The 16,302-nt window shown below is 30.8% G+C and overlaps 2 protein-coding genes across 3 annotated transcripts; one reads left to right on the top strand and one right to left on the bottom strand.

The window, feature by feature from the left end:
- The first annotated feature begins 24 nt into the window (after positions 1-24).
- LOC106407388 (GSH-induced LITAF domain protein) lies at positions 25-1,431 on the top strand. Of its 2 annotated transcripts, XM_013848243.3 has the most exons (3): positions 30-322; positions 852-978; positions 1,073-1,431. In XM_013848243.3, exons 1-3 carry the CDS (start codon positions 129-131, stop codon positions 1,154-1,156), a joined length of 405 nt encoding a protein of 134 aa, XP_013703697.2. In that variant the 5' UTR covers positions 30-128; the 3' UTR covers positions 1,157-1,431. The 2 variants fall into 2 exon arrangements, with proteins under 2 accessions (XP_022561382.2, XP_013703697.2); XM_022705661.2 differs by having other exon boundaries at positions 25-322; positions 852-1,295.
- Positions 1,432-14,023: 12,592 nt separating this feature from the next.
- Positions 14,024-15,174, bottom strand: LOC106411442 (NAC domain-containing protein 83-like). The gene is made up of 3 exons (XM_013852205.3): positions 14,825-15,174; positions 14,496-14,743; positions 14,024-14,407 (listed from the first exon to the last, which is right to left on the bottom strand). The coding sequence occupies exons 1-3, from the start codon at positions 15,003-15,005 to the stop codon at positions 14,093-14,095; spliced, it is 744 nt and encodes a 247-aa protein (XP_013707659.1). The 5' UTR covers positions 15,006-15,174; the 3' UTR covers positions 14,024-14,092.
- Between the last annotated feature and the right edge of the window lie 1,128 nt (positions 15,175-16,302).

Below are 16,302 nucleotides of genomic sequence, written 5' to 3'. Positions count from 1 at the left end.
TAATCGTAAAAAGGCCCATTAATCGTAAGATCTTCTTCCTTCCTCGTCGCAATTTCGCTGGAAAAATCGATTTTCTTGGAATCAGCTTGCTTCGTCTCAATCGTTGACTGTACGTCTTGCAGATAAGGATGTCGAAAGAGGGAGAAACGGTGATCGGAGTTCCGTACTACGCGGGGCACAACCCGTATCAAGCCGGAATCGTGCCGCCGAACGCAATCTACGGAGATCCGTTGGGTGCTCCGATCCAGCAAACGATTTATCGGGACACTCCCGCTCCTTTCAATTGCCTCTATTGCGGCAACACTGGCCTCACCAGTATCAGGTAACTCCTCCTCGCATACGATTCTAGAGCTCAGGGTTTTGTAATCGCTCTACAACTCGATTATCGATCACCTATGTGAATCTGCAATTCGATATTGCTTACGATCCGTTTTCAATTGATCGTGTACTTTGGATCTGCCGTTTGATGCGGAAATGAATCTACAGAAGAGATGTTCATCGCCTCTGTTGAGTAGGAGATTCTCCAACTTTTGTTAGCTATAGAATGTTTCTGAACGATATAACGTTTAGTTGATAAAAAAAAAAACGATATAACGTTTCTTGCTTGATGAATGTACGCTTGCTTTGTATATGAAGAAACAAACTCTCGAGTTATGTAGTTCAGGGTCTCGTTATAAAGTGAAATGGATCACAAAGTTGCGTTATAAGCAGCTTTTGAGGTTAATGAAGTCTAAGCATTCGTGTCTAGAGGCTACATTTTTCAGATGTCTGTAGATAGAAAGTGTTTTTAGAGCATGGGATTGTGGTTTTATTCGCATTTCTCTTTGTCTCTGTTTGTGATCTGGGAACAGATCAAAACCAGGTGTAGCTGCTGTTGTTGCTTGCATGATGCCATTTATGCTTGGGTTCTGCTTTCTCTGCCCTTCAATGGATTGCCTCTGGAATAAGCAGCATCATTGCCCTCAGTGTGGGAATAAGGTGATTATTAAAAATATGTCTTCTTCTTGCCTGCCCACAATTTTTTTCATTTGTATCAAAGATAGTTATGTTTATATGATTGATATGTTTACAGGTTGCTGACTTTGAGAAATCAGATCCATGCCTTGTGATGGATCCGCCACAGTGGAAGCAACCCAGCTTCGCACTCCCTGCATGATTGTTTTCTTATTAAAATTGAATGTGAAGTCGAGTCGTTCTGTTGCTTGGTGAGGAAATTGTCTGTATCGTCTAGTGTCTTGACTCTTGTCCCTTCTTGGCTACGAAACAAGGCTCTCCACGTAGATATTCTTCATTCTCTTTAAAAACTCACAGGTAAGTATGGTAGTGATGGAGGGATACTACCCGTTTGAGCCTGGCATGTTATAAGTTGCATAGTTTGAACGCGGCTTGTTATGGGTCTGGACCAAAAGTAAATACTATAGAATTTTCTCATGCATAAGGCCCAAAACCGTTTGTAAGGATCCGGAGTGTGCTTAACGTGAGCCCAAAATTACAAATAATAACTTGGTGAATCAGAAGACTGGATGGTATTTGTGGTTTATCTTTCAAACAATAATATCATTATTGTGTTTAAGTCAATTTAATACATTAAACCCCGTCTTGATAAATCGCTAGGGATCCATATGCAAAGATCTTAACATCAGTTCGATGTTTGTAGATTTTACTGTTGTTTCCGGGCATTTTTTATTTTAAATCATCTAATCTATTAAAAGAGAGTCCTAAATTTTATCTACTTAAAAATGTTGTCATTAAGAGTCCGATTGGTAATGGTTGTAGTTTTAAAATTTTTATTGTAGAAAAAAATCTGTAGATTTTTTGCTGTGGCTTTAAATTTTATTGCTGTAGAATTTTATGAAAACACTAAAAATTTGCTTTGGATATTTGGCTCTGCAGAGCACTTGTACAGCTGTAGGTTATTTCTAGAGCTGTGGCTTCAAAAAAAAATTTAAAGTTTGATTGCTCTGAATTTGGTGCTTTAGAAATAAATAAGGCTGTGGACAGCACCTACAGCAACTACCAATCACCCCCTAACTTTTGGACATATTCACATCTCACTAAAAATAAATGTAACATCCCTTAACTTTTGTACCTATTTTTATTTCCAATATTTTTGTTAGTAACTACTTTGTATCTGCTGAAGTTTATTAGTATACTAATTAAATGTGGTAACTACAATTGATATATGTATAAAATATATTTATATTCACAAAACTGCACTTATGTATCTAGGGATATGCAAGATCGAGAGCTATTTTCTAAACTTTATTGATATACTATATATACTAATGATCTTATATTACAGAGAATTATTAATATGTTTAAAAATATTTATATACACTAAACTGTATTTATATCATAAAGGAATATAATATCACGAAACATCTTTACAAATTATTTATCTATACTATGTTAGTAAGATACTTTCACTTTTTCATGATATAAAAGTGTCGATAATGAAAGTTAAAAAAAAAATATTTACATAATCAAAGCAATACTATAAGTTCTATTTATTTAGAATCTAATCTATTAATTTAGGGTTCTATTTTTTTATCTACTTACAAATAATCTAGGTTGGACAATTACATTTAACTAGCTTTACTATTATTTTTACTTATATCTAATTTAATTATTATTAAATATATGTATACCCTAACCAAAATTAAGGAACAAAATAACTAATCTATTGTTTTTAAATAACGAATTCAATTTATATTAACACTACGTTTAAGTAAATAATCAATTATATTTTATTTATTAATATAAAAAGAATTATATATGCCTACTAACTCATACATACAACTAGGCCTCAGACTTTTATCCGAGATCCGGATTCGATCCGGATCCGATCCGAAAATCCAGATATCCAGAGAGGCCGAATCCGGATCCGGATAGTAAAATGTTGGATCCGTCAAAGCCGGATCCGGATCCGGATATCTTAATTTTTAAATCCGGATATACGGATCCGTAAGTTTTATTAATAAATATTTCAAAAATAGTAATATCTATATATATAAAAATTAATTTTATTTAATATATTTTCATTTTTATAATAATATATATAAATTTTATGTAAATTTTGTAATATTATACATAGAAATAATTAAAGACATTATATATATATTTTAAATTATTGTTAATATTTTATATATATATTAATATTATTTTTTATTTATTTTAAGGATCCAAATCCGGATCCGGATATCCGCCGGATATTACAATTTTTAGGAGATATCTAACACCCGGATATCCGGGAACCCCGGATCCGGATAAGGATAGTAAAATTATAGATCCGCCGGATAAGGATCCGGATCCGTATACCTTAAAATTGTCCGGATACCCGATCCGTCTCAGGCTGTACTTTAATTCAAATGCAAAAAACAAATTATTTAAAACTCAGACCAAATACATAATAATATAATTCTTATAGATAGAGTATTAAAATTAGATATATATATATATATATATATATATATGATAAAATAAATAATAATAGTTATTAATATTTAATGATATGGTGGAACATGTTATTATTGATATTTTTTTATGAGCATAGTTTTACGGGTTGTTCCAACAAACATAAACAATATTTATCAAATAAAAACTAACTGAACAAAACATAAAACATACTTTATGTTAGGCTCGGGCCTTCATGTGGGTTGGGTATTTGAAATTTTGGTTCAAACTTATATCACATCCTATGTCTCATTCTGGTAAATTTATAAGTACGGATCGGGTTTGGATATAACACACTGGTTTTGCTTCTAATTTGTATCACATCATAAAATCCATAAAGTAACCATATATTGTTCCAATTCAGGTTATATTTGTTCGGTTCGGATATATCCGAAGTTAATTCCAAAATTTTAAAGCAAAACATAAGAAATAAACTTATTTATATAGAATTGGATATTTAAGGTACTTAATGAAAATTTAAATACTTATTTTTTGATATAATTTCATAATAAATATAGAACTGAATATTTGAAGTATATATTTATGTTTCAAGTATTTATATTTGTGATTAATTTGGACTTTCATATCGCTTTTTTGGGTTTTTTTTATGTTTTTTTTGTTTTTTCGGGTTGCCCGTTCGGGTTCGGCTAATAACACTTCGGGTTCAGATATATGATGTACCATCCCACAAGACCAATTCTGGAATTTTTTATATTTCGTATTGGGTATGGATTGTATTTTTTGGTTTAAGTTCGGTACGGACTTTGGGTTATGGATATTATGCTTAGACCTATTTTTAATAAAGAAAAATACGATTATATAAAATTTTTACCAAAATATTATTCCGCACTTTAGCGCGGATCAAAATCTAGTAGTTATCTAAAATATGGACCCAAATTGACCAAAATAATTTATAGTCTTGACAGATTGAAATGTAGATAATATGTGAAGACTGTATTATTGGTTGTCTTTCTTAAGCCCCTGGAGAGTAAGTATTTTGGTATACTTCCCTGTCAATCGAGGTCACGTAGATAATACTCCCTCCGTTTTTTAATATAAATCGTTTTAGAATTGTGCACATCTATACTATTATCTGAAAAGTGAATTTGCTTACTTGTCATATTCTTCATGATTTTAGTCAATTTGATTATTTGTCACATTTTCCATGATTTTAGGATAAGTCATTAGTTTAATTAATATTATTTTTTATTTTTTATTTGATATATATATATATATATATATATATATTTATTTATTTATCATGATATCTAAGATAATTAATAATCACTAAACTATTCTATTCATATATATATATATATATACTATTTTTTTAAATAGTTTTTAATATATAATTATCATGATATTTATCACATTTATTTGATAAATCGATAATAACCATATCTACTGATAATATCTTCATTACTTTTATCTTATATTTATTTTATAATTTTAGTGACTAAAATCATAGTCAGTTTCTCTGATTTTTATTTGAAATATTGATCAATTACATATAATTATAAAATATCTATATGAGTATACTAATTTATCAGAATAAATCGGGTTTTTTTTGTTTATTCGATTTGATCGCTTAATATACAGAACCATATCCACATACTGTGTTTTTTTAAATAACAGTCATTTGGTTTATTCGGTACTACCAAATCCAGATTATTTTCTTTATTTTGGTTTAGATCGGTTTTAAATGGTTCGGTTTTACTGGATTGAACATCCTAGACTATCGTTATTTTGTTAATGCTTTATATTTGTGATTTTTATAATCCTTTCACTGCCACATGATTTTTTTCTAGTCCAAATACAATGTGTGTTTAATTTCAAATACAAATTTCCTAATTTAATTATTACTATTAGAAAAGATTTTGATTCAAAATCTACATCACATAAATAAAAATAAAACTATGAAACAAAAGAACATAATTTAATACATTGATTATTAATATGAATATTGAAGTTTTATAATTTATAATAATTTGAAATTTTGATCTAATTTAATTATTCTATTTTGTTAAAATGAAACATTAGAATTAAAAAAATATTAGGTATATCGATATATTAATCCGCACAGGGTGCGGAACATCAACTAGTACATTAAAAAATCATTAATTTTTTATATTTTCTGAACAAAAACAACATTAATTATTTACCTAACCATAAATTAACCAATAATAAAATAGAAGGTATATTATCATTGGTCATCTAACATTAAGTGTTAATAAATTTTACATAGAAATCCGAAAACGTCATATAAGTTGGAACATAAAAATTTCTTTAAAATGACTTATATTAAAAAACGGAGGGAGCAGCAATTTATCTTATATTGAAGCATAGTACAAACTATTGAAGCATGATTACTTATTAGCTTACAAAATATATTGCTGCTTTTTGTTTCTTTTCTCCCTGTTGGTATAGATTTGCTCTTTTGTTCTGTTTGGGTTAGACAAAAGTAGTAAACTTCTCTTATGACTCTTTGATAGTAAACTTCTCTTATGACTCTTTGATTAGGGCGATATCACGTCATGTAAATAATCATTAGCAACTTTGAATATGTTTTCATTCTTTTTGTAATGGAGTTTGATAGACTGATGTATATAGGGAGTTGCGTGCAAAGATGAAAAGGCAGATAAATTTTTAGTGATGTACAGGTGTGCAACTGTAGTTGTCACCAAGCATATGCCTTGTCTACTGGTTTTAATGTTCAAAGCTTTGTAACTCTTCTGCTTTGTTGGAATCTGGAACCAGTAAGAGTTGCCTCTTCAGCGTGTGAAGTGGTTTAATTTGTTAGGTTCTTTGGGACCATTTAGATGTCTATCTATAGCAAGAATTTTAATGCCTTTGGGATTATTTCTTAGCTATAAATGTATAATCACGCCTCCTGCACGGGTCAATTAAGGAAGATACAACTGAATCCTTAATGGGGTCCATGGTTTACAAGTTTTTCAAGACATGTGTAGGATTTGCTTAGAGATTGGAGAAAAAAGAGGACCACAAATGGAAAGCTAAACATGTGATGTAAGTAAAACTGCTCCTATATCAAACCCATTTGTTATTTGTCATTATGTCTCAGAAAGCTGAAGCTGATCCTCAAGTCACTCCCTTACAAGGGGTTTTGCTTCTTCGCACGCAACCTCGACACAAAATATCGAACACAAATTTTTGGGTACTTCACCTATATTTTAATGTAGCCGAAAACTTCCGGATCATTTAGTTCCCTACTCTTTACTCCAAGTCAGGACCCGTTCTACCTCCCATAATAGTTTCAACCGGTTGGATTAACTTCGGAGATTCTTTTTCTTAGAATATTGTATCCGAAGGGTGATAAAATAGACATCACGATGTGGTTGATGATGATAAAAAGTTATAAACCTTAAGTGATTAATTATAAGGGTTAGGTTTGTATTATCATCAAGAAATGAATATGGCGAGAGCTCTGGTGGTAAAGGACTCACAGCTGTGAGTACCGCCACCTGGATTCGATTCCCGGCCACTGCGAAATTTAACATTCGGGCCGCAGCGACACAGATTAGTCCATTGGACCTAGGAAGCCTTTGAGGAAAGTGTGTATAATTCAAAAAAAAAAAGAATATGGCGAGAGTCACATCTCTAGTTTTGCTTAGTATCTAGGCAATATGGCTTTGGGGACTGACTTCATTCTATTCTTTAAATGCTTTCTAAAGGTCTTATGGAAACAGGCAAGAGCCATAAAGAGATTCTGGCTCTTAAACCCAAATAAAGAAAAAATGATGAAATAAATTATAAGAGATTCTCTTTGGTTTAAAACATCTCCAACGGTTTTTTATCCCTTCGTTTTTTTAAGGTTTTTAAACTCCAACGGCTTTTCATCCCTTCAAATTTTAAAGGGGCGAAAGTGCACCCTCAAATTTGAAGATGCACTATTCACCTCCTTAAAATATTATTTACTTTTTGCTCTAGTCCCTACAATTATATATGTTTGACAATAGCATGCATAACTTTTTATATATCATATTTTAGTATTTATCATTATGTTTTCTTTAAATTATTTTGATTTAAATTATTTTATTAACATTTATTTGTATTATTTATAGTTATATTTGACTAAATATTATTATATTCTCTCAAAAATATCTTATTTTAATATGCTTCAAATAGTATGTTTTATTGATTTTTGAAAATTTAGTGATCATATTTAATTATTAAATATTTAAGGACTAAAGTCTAAACTGTTAATTTAAAAAAAAAAATTGAGGATGACTGTTTGAGAACCACCTCTCCGTCTCTTTATTTTAAGGGTGGACCCCATTAAAAATGAGGAAGCTTGTTAGAGATGCTCTTATATGAGTTTGCTTACCCAACTAAGTTCCCCAACTAGGTTCCTTCGTGTGTTTTATGTAGTTTAATTATGGTGTGGTCGTTGAGAGAGAAAAAATGGAAATGATTGGATTCAAGAGATTTATATTACTTTTTTTATGAGTGATGATGCACTTTCTCCACCTTCGTGGTGTTTCTTGTGAAAATGTTTGCATTAGCATATCCTTTACTTTTTTTTTTGTGAAAACATTCGCATTGGCGTACCCTTAACTTTCTACGTTTGCATTTGTAGTTTATGTTTGCGGGCAGCTTTGATTTGTTATTATGGACATTTGTTATTAGTTTTACAACTCCGAGTGTAGAGATGTTTTCCATTTTCCATTTTACAAATTAACCGAGTGTAGACAGTCACGAAGGGCCGGGTTTGGAAACGGCAATTTCTAGACCTGCTTTCCGAACGACGGCATCGGTCACGTGGAGGTTCATTCTTTTGCCGTCGAAGGTTGTGTTTGTCTGATTTCTTGGTAGGTCTGTGCTTTGATTCTTCGGCTCCGTTTGTGTCGGCTAGAATTGTTGGAAGTTGTAGAAGCCGTAGCTAGGTTTGAAAGCGCCTATCTCTCGGTAGCTCACGGCAACCGACTCCTCCTTCTTTGACCCTTCGGTTCGCTTGGTCTCAGCCAGCTTCGCTACTTGGCTGGTTATCAGGCTAGTTACTCTGTTATGGCTTTGTTGCAATGTCGCTTTTCACTCATGTTGTTTAGTTTCGATTTATGCATTCCGTTTCTAGTTTTTTTGTAATTTCTATCACAAATTTGAAATTTGGTAATAATATTTAACATTTGATCCAAAAAAAAAAGTAAATCTAAGGCGAATATACATATATATACATATTAATGAATGTGGTTGGTGGAAGTGACACATAACAATGCAATATGAGTAAAAGAAAAAGCGTGTGAGTAATGGGTGAAAGTGTGTGGGTCTCCCACGTCTCCGCAAGTCGCAGCCCACTTGGAATTTTATACAAAGTTGAATCTCACAAAACACAAGTCAGCCTTATACGACTCTTTCCACCTTCTCTTCTTTATTTTCTCCTCTCTTTAATATTTTTTATGTATACACTGGCTGTTAGTTTTAATGATAATTATTATAAACTGCATAAAAGGAAGGTAACTTTGATTTGCACTTTGCTTCTTGTCACTAGATGCAAGCAGAGATGAGAGAACGGAATTGGATTGTGTTTCAAACGGGAAAACTTGTGACACGAATATTTAAAATGGAATTCGGATCTACGTACGTACTTCCGACGAATTTCCGACGACTACAACGGTTACATTTTTTATCGGAATGTCGTCGAAAAGTCGTCGAAAAATTCCGACGACCCATGTTTCGTCGGAATTCCGTCGGAAATGGCCGACGGAATTCTGACGACTTCAAATTTTTGGTTTTCGTCGGAAATTGGTCGATAATCCGTCACAAACGTCCGACGACATTGAAGTCCGTCGGAACCTCCGTCGGAATTCAGCGTGTTTTCTTGTAGTGAGATAGATATATTAGTATATATGAATAAATGGATATACTATATATATTTAGATATATTAGTATATATGAATAAATGGATATACTATACATGTCACTACCATGATCGTCACTGTGACTGCGAACTAAAGGAAATACTGAAGTAGAGATGCAAGTCAGATCTCGTTATGGGAATACTATTGTATTTGTATATCACTCTCAAGTCTCATCTTACCACTTAAATATCACATATTACATATATCAATTTAATATATTGAAATATCAAATATCAAAACTAATACTATAAGGTGCTATTTTTTTTGAAGTCTAAAAAAAAAAACTATGTAACATCATTCTAGTGAATAGTCATAGAGCGCAAGGAGAAATTCCCTGAAACAACTATTTTTAAGTTTTTTTTGTCACAAAAATAGCATTCAACGAAAAAATGACCAAAATAAGTTTTATTAAAGGGTGTAAATAGATTTTTACCCTAGAGTTAACTAATTTAGACTTAGGATTTAGAGTTAAGGGGTGTGGTTTTGGGGAGATGGTTTCAAATTTAAAAAAATTAAAAATTTTAAAATTAAAAATGATTATTTTGGTCATTTTATTTCTTGATGGTTATTTTGTGATAAAAACTTAAAAATAGTTATTTGAGAGAATTTCCCTAGAACAAATCTCAAAATTAGCATTTTAAAAAAAAATTCAAAATAGTAATCAATGGTAAAATTATTAAAATAGTATTTATATGACAATAACAACACTAAATTATTATAACTCCTAAAACCCAATCTCTCTTCCACTCCTTTAATATTAAACCCTAAATCATAACCACTAATTTCAAATTCAATTATAAAATAAAATCATATTTTAAAATTTTAATTAATGATGTTTTAAGAATTTTTTCTTTATATGCTAATTTGTCATAATGTTTTAGTAATATTTCTCTAGGTTATGTAAGTTTTGAGGTACTTCAGTAACTCGACTGGAATACTTGAAGCTACTAGAGAAAGTCCTACTCAAAATTAGACAAGTAATCACTAAGCAGAAATATCTGTTATTAAGAAAGAGATGCGATTGTTCATATATATAACTTTTTGTGTGGTAATTATGTCATAATGGTTTCGTACTTATTTTTATCCCAAAGAATATCACTATCTTTTCAAGACCATTCAATAGAAAATGATACAACGTTAGCTATAAAAAGTAGTTTATTATGTATGTGTTTGCTAACAAACTTATTAATACAGCGTTCTATTCTCTATGGTATTCCAATATAACCAAAAATGGAAAAACTATTAGCCTTTATTTTTTTTGTGGGTGGAAATAAATACCCTTTAGATAGATATGTTGTATAGAGTAAGTTAGATAGATATGTTTTTTTTTTGAAAAAGTTAGATAGATATGTTTCAAATCATCTGAGTATGTATACGCCACATGTATGCGGGCCAAATCTTAAATAATATCCCTACGCATAATGGGAGTCAAAGAAGTAACTTGTGAGGAAAACAGAACAAAAAAATTGAACAAATCCACCATCCAAACTATCTATTGGCAATAATGCCGTACGACGAATCCAAACGGACGTTTTCTCTTAGGGTCTAGAGATATATTCTTTATCTTTCCTTGTTGCTTACGGAACATGAAAACAATCCTTAGAATATTATTAAAAGAATGTAAAATAAAGGTGTTAATTAATTTGACTCATGAATCGATAATCACTAAGATGATTCGGATTTATTGCAAGTACAAGAAATCGCAACCATATGTCAAGCACTACTAATATCGAATATGTTCGGATTAATAAAAAATAAAAAATATAGGATATCTATCGGGGTAACATGGTCTTGTATATATATACTTCAACTAAGTTATTTAACATAAATTAAAATGCATTTACCGACGTTTTATCATATAGTTTTTTTCCTTAAAATCAATAAATGTTTGTATGAAGTCTAAAACAGAATCTTTGTTATGTATATCAACTTGTAATATCATTTTTTGTGGAAAATTTGTCAATAGGGGAAATGAAACTACGAGTTAATGATATACTATCTTACATACATCGATGGAATTGTTTCATTAATTCAAATATTTAATTGCGTAATTCTTCCTTGGTAGGTTTTGTGTCTCGCTAGGTCGAACACTCATCAGACCATTACCTAACTTTTCAATTCAGTTACGTAAGGCATAGTAATTCGATGGAGACAACAGTAACATATGATGTTGAAATAGAACTCAGTATAACTTAACATAGAATGTTTTTTTTTCAACTGGAGTAGGTTCGAAGATTGGAATGGAATATATGTAGAGAGATTTGATCCTCCTCAAATATGTTATCCTCACGGAATTTGGTTCTTATGGTGACTCTTTGAAGCTCACAATTATATGCTTGTTTCTACTTTTTGTTCATAAAATAAGTTATAACTTCCATCAACTTATAGCACTAAGTTAATCGCCATACCGTTCTTCGGACATTTATAACCCCACTATATTTTTCACTTTAAAATAGAGTTTAAAGTAAAAATGCTCTACTGGTACTACATTTTTCACTCCATAATAGAGTAAAAAATAAGTTTACTCCAAAAATAGAGAAACTTGTTTTTTTTTGTTCATCACTCTATTTTCTACTGTAAAATAGAGTATCATTGGAGTAAACTCAAACTCTATTATAGAGTTACTCTATTTTCGAGTAAAAAATAGAGTAAGTCATTGGAGATGGTCTAATATATAACTAGGTGTTTTTCCTATGCTCATGCACGGATATAAATATTATAAAATAATTATATTATAATAATTTATTAATATTTTAGTTTTAATTATTCTATTATTTATATTGTAATCAATATGAATGGCTTTAAATAGCATTATTTTTTTAATTAGATGTATAATTTTGAATATATAATATCTCGACTGTTTGGTTATTATTTGGATATATTAGATAACATTTACTTTTCCGATTCAACTATAATATTTTTGTTGTACATATTAAAATTTTGATTAATTTTGTTAATTCGATGTAGTTTGATTTTATATTAGATTTGTAAACATATTTTAGTAAGATTATATATAATTCAATATATGTTGTTTTGAGAATCAAATAGTAAAAGTAAACTAAAGTGTTGACGATTCAAAGTTACATAAATAAATATAACACTGATAGTCATTTGAAACTTTATGCATATATATATAAGTTATACAAAATACTTAATTGTAATAGTTGGTTAATATATATATTTATAATACTATTTGAAAATTTCATATTTATTTGTAATATGTTGAGCCGTTTAATATTTTTATATGCATAAAAATATTACTATAAATAAAATATATTATTTTAATTTAATGTTTGACTTTGTCAAGTTAAAGTATAATTATTTCTATTCATTGTATTAGTTTGAATGTTCATGTGTAAATATATTTTTATTTTTTAGTAATTTAGTATATGTTAATTTGGAAAAAAAAAATTATAAAAATAAAATGATGATAGATACAAAGTTACATAAAAACATAACTGATAAATTTTAAAAGGGAAGATTATTTCTTTACTTTGATATCAAGATTATTTTTGTAAACTTTTCTTATTATGAATTACACTATATATATAAAAGATATTTTCATTTTTAAAATTTATAAATTTTCTTTATTATATTTATTTTTTGAAAAAGTAAAGAAAAAGGAAACCTAAATAAAAAAGAATAAATATTTAATAATGATAATTATATATATTTGATTCATTAAATGTATCATTGTAATCAACCACCGTGAAAATAACGTGATTGCGAAACGTAGAAAACTAACTTCTCAAATAATATTATAGTGATATATATGGAAGAATTGATTTTAAGTAAAAGGGTAGCAGTGCACAAAAGAAAATGTAAAATAGGTACCATTTATAAAAACAAAGGAGTCCCCAAATTAAAACTAACTTGCTACTTACAAGTTATGGAAAGATTCAACCTAAACTAAATTATTTTCATGAGTGGGGACCTTATTTGAAATCAGATCACATCATTGTAAACAACGAATAGTATTTTTATTATTATTTTTGTTTTGGATCTCAGTTTGAAAAGAGTAAATTTTGTAATTTGTAGTTTCCACCGAATAATTATGACCTTTTAGACAATAAAGGAGATAATACTCATCACAGTTTTATTACGTTTTCTGCACACAAAAGCTCCCTTTGACAGCCTCCCCGTGCCATTATTACCTTATTTAGTTGTAATCCTCCATGCATAATGTAATCATACGAATAGGTTCAAAAAATGATACAAAAGATACGGTAAAGCTACTGTACCATACTTTTTACTAATCAGAACTAGACTACTATAATTTTTGTTTTGAATACTTCAAATATTCAGCATGGCTTGTCATGTCATGTAGAGAAAAACACGAACCAATTAACTTGTAGTAAGCGATTGCTTCTTCCCTTTCTTTTCCAAAACTACATTTTCCTTTTGTGATAGTATATATCCAAGTAAAGTGCATAACCTAAAATTGTACAATGACTTTAACAAGATCTTGTAACCTCAACGTTCACTCTCGATCGTAATGATATTTACAATTTATAAAAAAAAATGACTTATAAATATATTTATTTCAAGAAGTGGACGGTTGGGAGAAGAATTGAAGTTTTGGTAGGGAATAATAAACTTAATACATTTTTCTTGAATAGGGTGGTTAATCATTTAGACAAAACTCAACTAGTTAACGAAAGAGAAGGACAAAGATTCGTTTTCAAGTAAAAAAATGGGAAAAAAGGAAGGAGAGTCGTATTGATATAAAATTATTAAGATAGTCAAAAACATGTGAAATTAAATTAAAGATTTATTCTAAAACTATTGCAACTACTACTGGTCTCTTCATCAGAAGAGAAAATCTCCGTCGTGAGTCCACTTGAAGCGTTGTCGGAAGTAGGAGAGCCCGGCAAAAGGTTCAAGTCCGTAGTCCTTTCTTTTCTCATGAAATCAAAGAAGATTGGTTTGGTTTTATCTTCGGTTTTGTTTGTTGTAGTAATTTCAATATGTTCATTATCATATCCAAGATTCCGGTTATCTCCCTCATCGCTGTTACCGGCTCTCTTCTTCAGGAAGATACGACAAAGAACCCAGTTCTGAGTAGGACCCATAGAACTCTGCAGAGAAAATGAAAAATAAATTTAGGTGAAAATAAATGGTGGAGAAAACCGGATATTAAACCGGGATACTGGAAGAAAATTGTACCGGAGGAGAAGAAGAGAGACGATATTCATGCATGATCCAATCGGTTCTTGAGCCATGAGGTGGTTTGCCTTTGTAGAACACAAGTGTTTTCTTCAAACCAACGATTTGATTTCCTCTAGAGGTCACAACCCGTTTATCAATACCGGTAGCTTTCCAATAACCGGAACCGGTTGCTCTATTAGACCGGTTTCCATTTGGGTACTTGGCTTCCCTTGTGCTGAAGAAGTACCTCTCTTTCTCCAAATTGCCTGCACATAAAGAGAGTTTGATAAGATCCAAGGTCGCTGGTTCGAGACCAAGAAAAGAAAACTTTGAATGAGAAAACCAACCAGGTAAGTCCCAAGGATCAGCTCTGCAAACATCAAAGTCAGGAATGATGGAAGCTGGTAGTGGAGAAGAAAGGACTTTTCTCCTGAGATACTGAACTACAAGCTCCTCATCAGTGGGATGAAACCTGAATCCAGGTGGTAATCTCATAACACCATTCTTCACGAGCTTAACATTATCCATGGATCCTAAACAGAGGAGATAAAAAAATCAAGAACGAGCTAGGAAGAAGAGAGAGTGCGGTGTAGGAAGAGGGAAACAAGAATGGTGTATGTTTTTATAAGGTAGAAGACGATACAAACAGCTCCTTTTCTTTATTATTAATTTTTTGGCGTAAACCATACTCAATCTCCTTCCTTCTTTTTGATGTTATTTTCAATTTTCTAATATTCTTACTATATTTTTTTTGTCTCTCAATTATTATTATTTTTGGTCAGTTTCTACCTCCTCTTGTTTGTAACTTTGTATCTTTCAGCTGTAAAGTGTAAACTCTTCAAACATAACTATTTTCTTTTTACTATAAATAATTGTATACGCAAAAGGACTACTTTATTAGAAACAACAACTCCTTTTTAATTTGTTGTAAGAAATTATAGCGTAATCATACACTTAAAAGAAATAACCTGGGCGTGCTAATTGTTTTAATTTTTACTACAAAGTACAAACATTAACCCATTCTCAACTTGCTTGTAATTGGGGTTAAACATCTTTTTTTAGCGGAAAATGATCATTTAAATCTTCAACTATTTAAAATCAGCAAGTTTAATACTGAAGTATCACTTGCATTTTATTCTTCAACTAATAGTTGACTTGACAAATTAGTAACTAAAAAGTCAACGGTTAAATCGTAAATGAATCTCGTTAGTTTTATATCAATTATCCTCGCCACTGAATTTGAAAAATTCGAAAATCCCCAAATTCAAATTTTAACTTTGAGTGGAAAAGATTTCCGGTGATGTGAAAAGCAATTTTCGGTGATATTTGTTTTCGTAATTGGGTCGGATTTGCTATTTTATCACCGGAAATCGTTTTTATCGTCGCCGGGAATAAAATCATGCAAGTAATAGTTCGGTATTAAACTTGCTGATTTTAAATAGTTGATGATTTAAATGTTCATTTTCCCTTTTTGTAGTGTATACATTTAAAGGGCACTATTGTCATTTTATATGGTTTCCGCTTGAGAGAGTCCGAGAAAGTTTTCAACTGCGTAGGCGGGTCCGTTCAGGCCAGTCACGGGACGGCTAAAGCGGTGATGATGAGGTCAGCTTATGTCATGCTGACATGACAGCCGAAGATACACCCCCTCTGCGTTTGCACGTTCGTATACATGCAACCCCTTCTGAGATTCTAATATTAAAAAAACAAAATCCACCGATAGTTAGTTAGGTTGAGTTACGTGAATAGATTTGTGTGGGCAAATATGTGGACTCGTCTGGTGGTTATGAGAGGGGGACAAAAAATCCGTAAGCCTCTGGTTTTG

Source organism: Brassica napus, chromosome C2 (assembly GCF_020379485.1).
Source record: "Brassica napus cultivar Da-Ae chromosome C2, Da-Ae, whole genome shotgun sequence".
Lineage (NCBI taxonomy): Eukaryota > Viridiplantae > Streptophyta > Magnoliopsida > Brassicales > Brassicaceae > Brassica > Brassica napus.
Note: the sequence above shows the minus strand (reverse complement) of the source record. Positions and strands in the feature narration are given on the sequence as shown.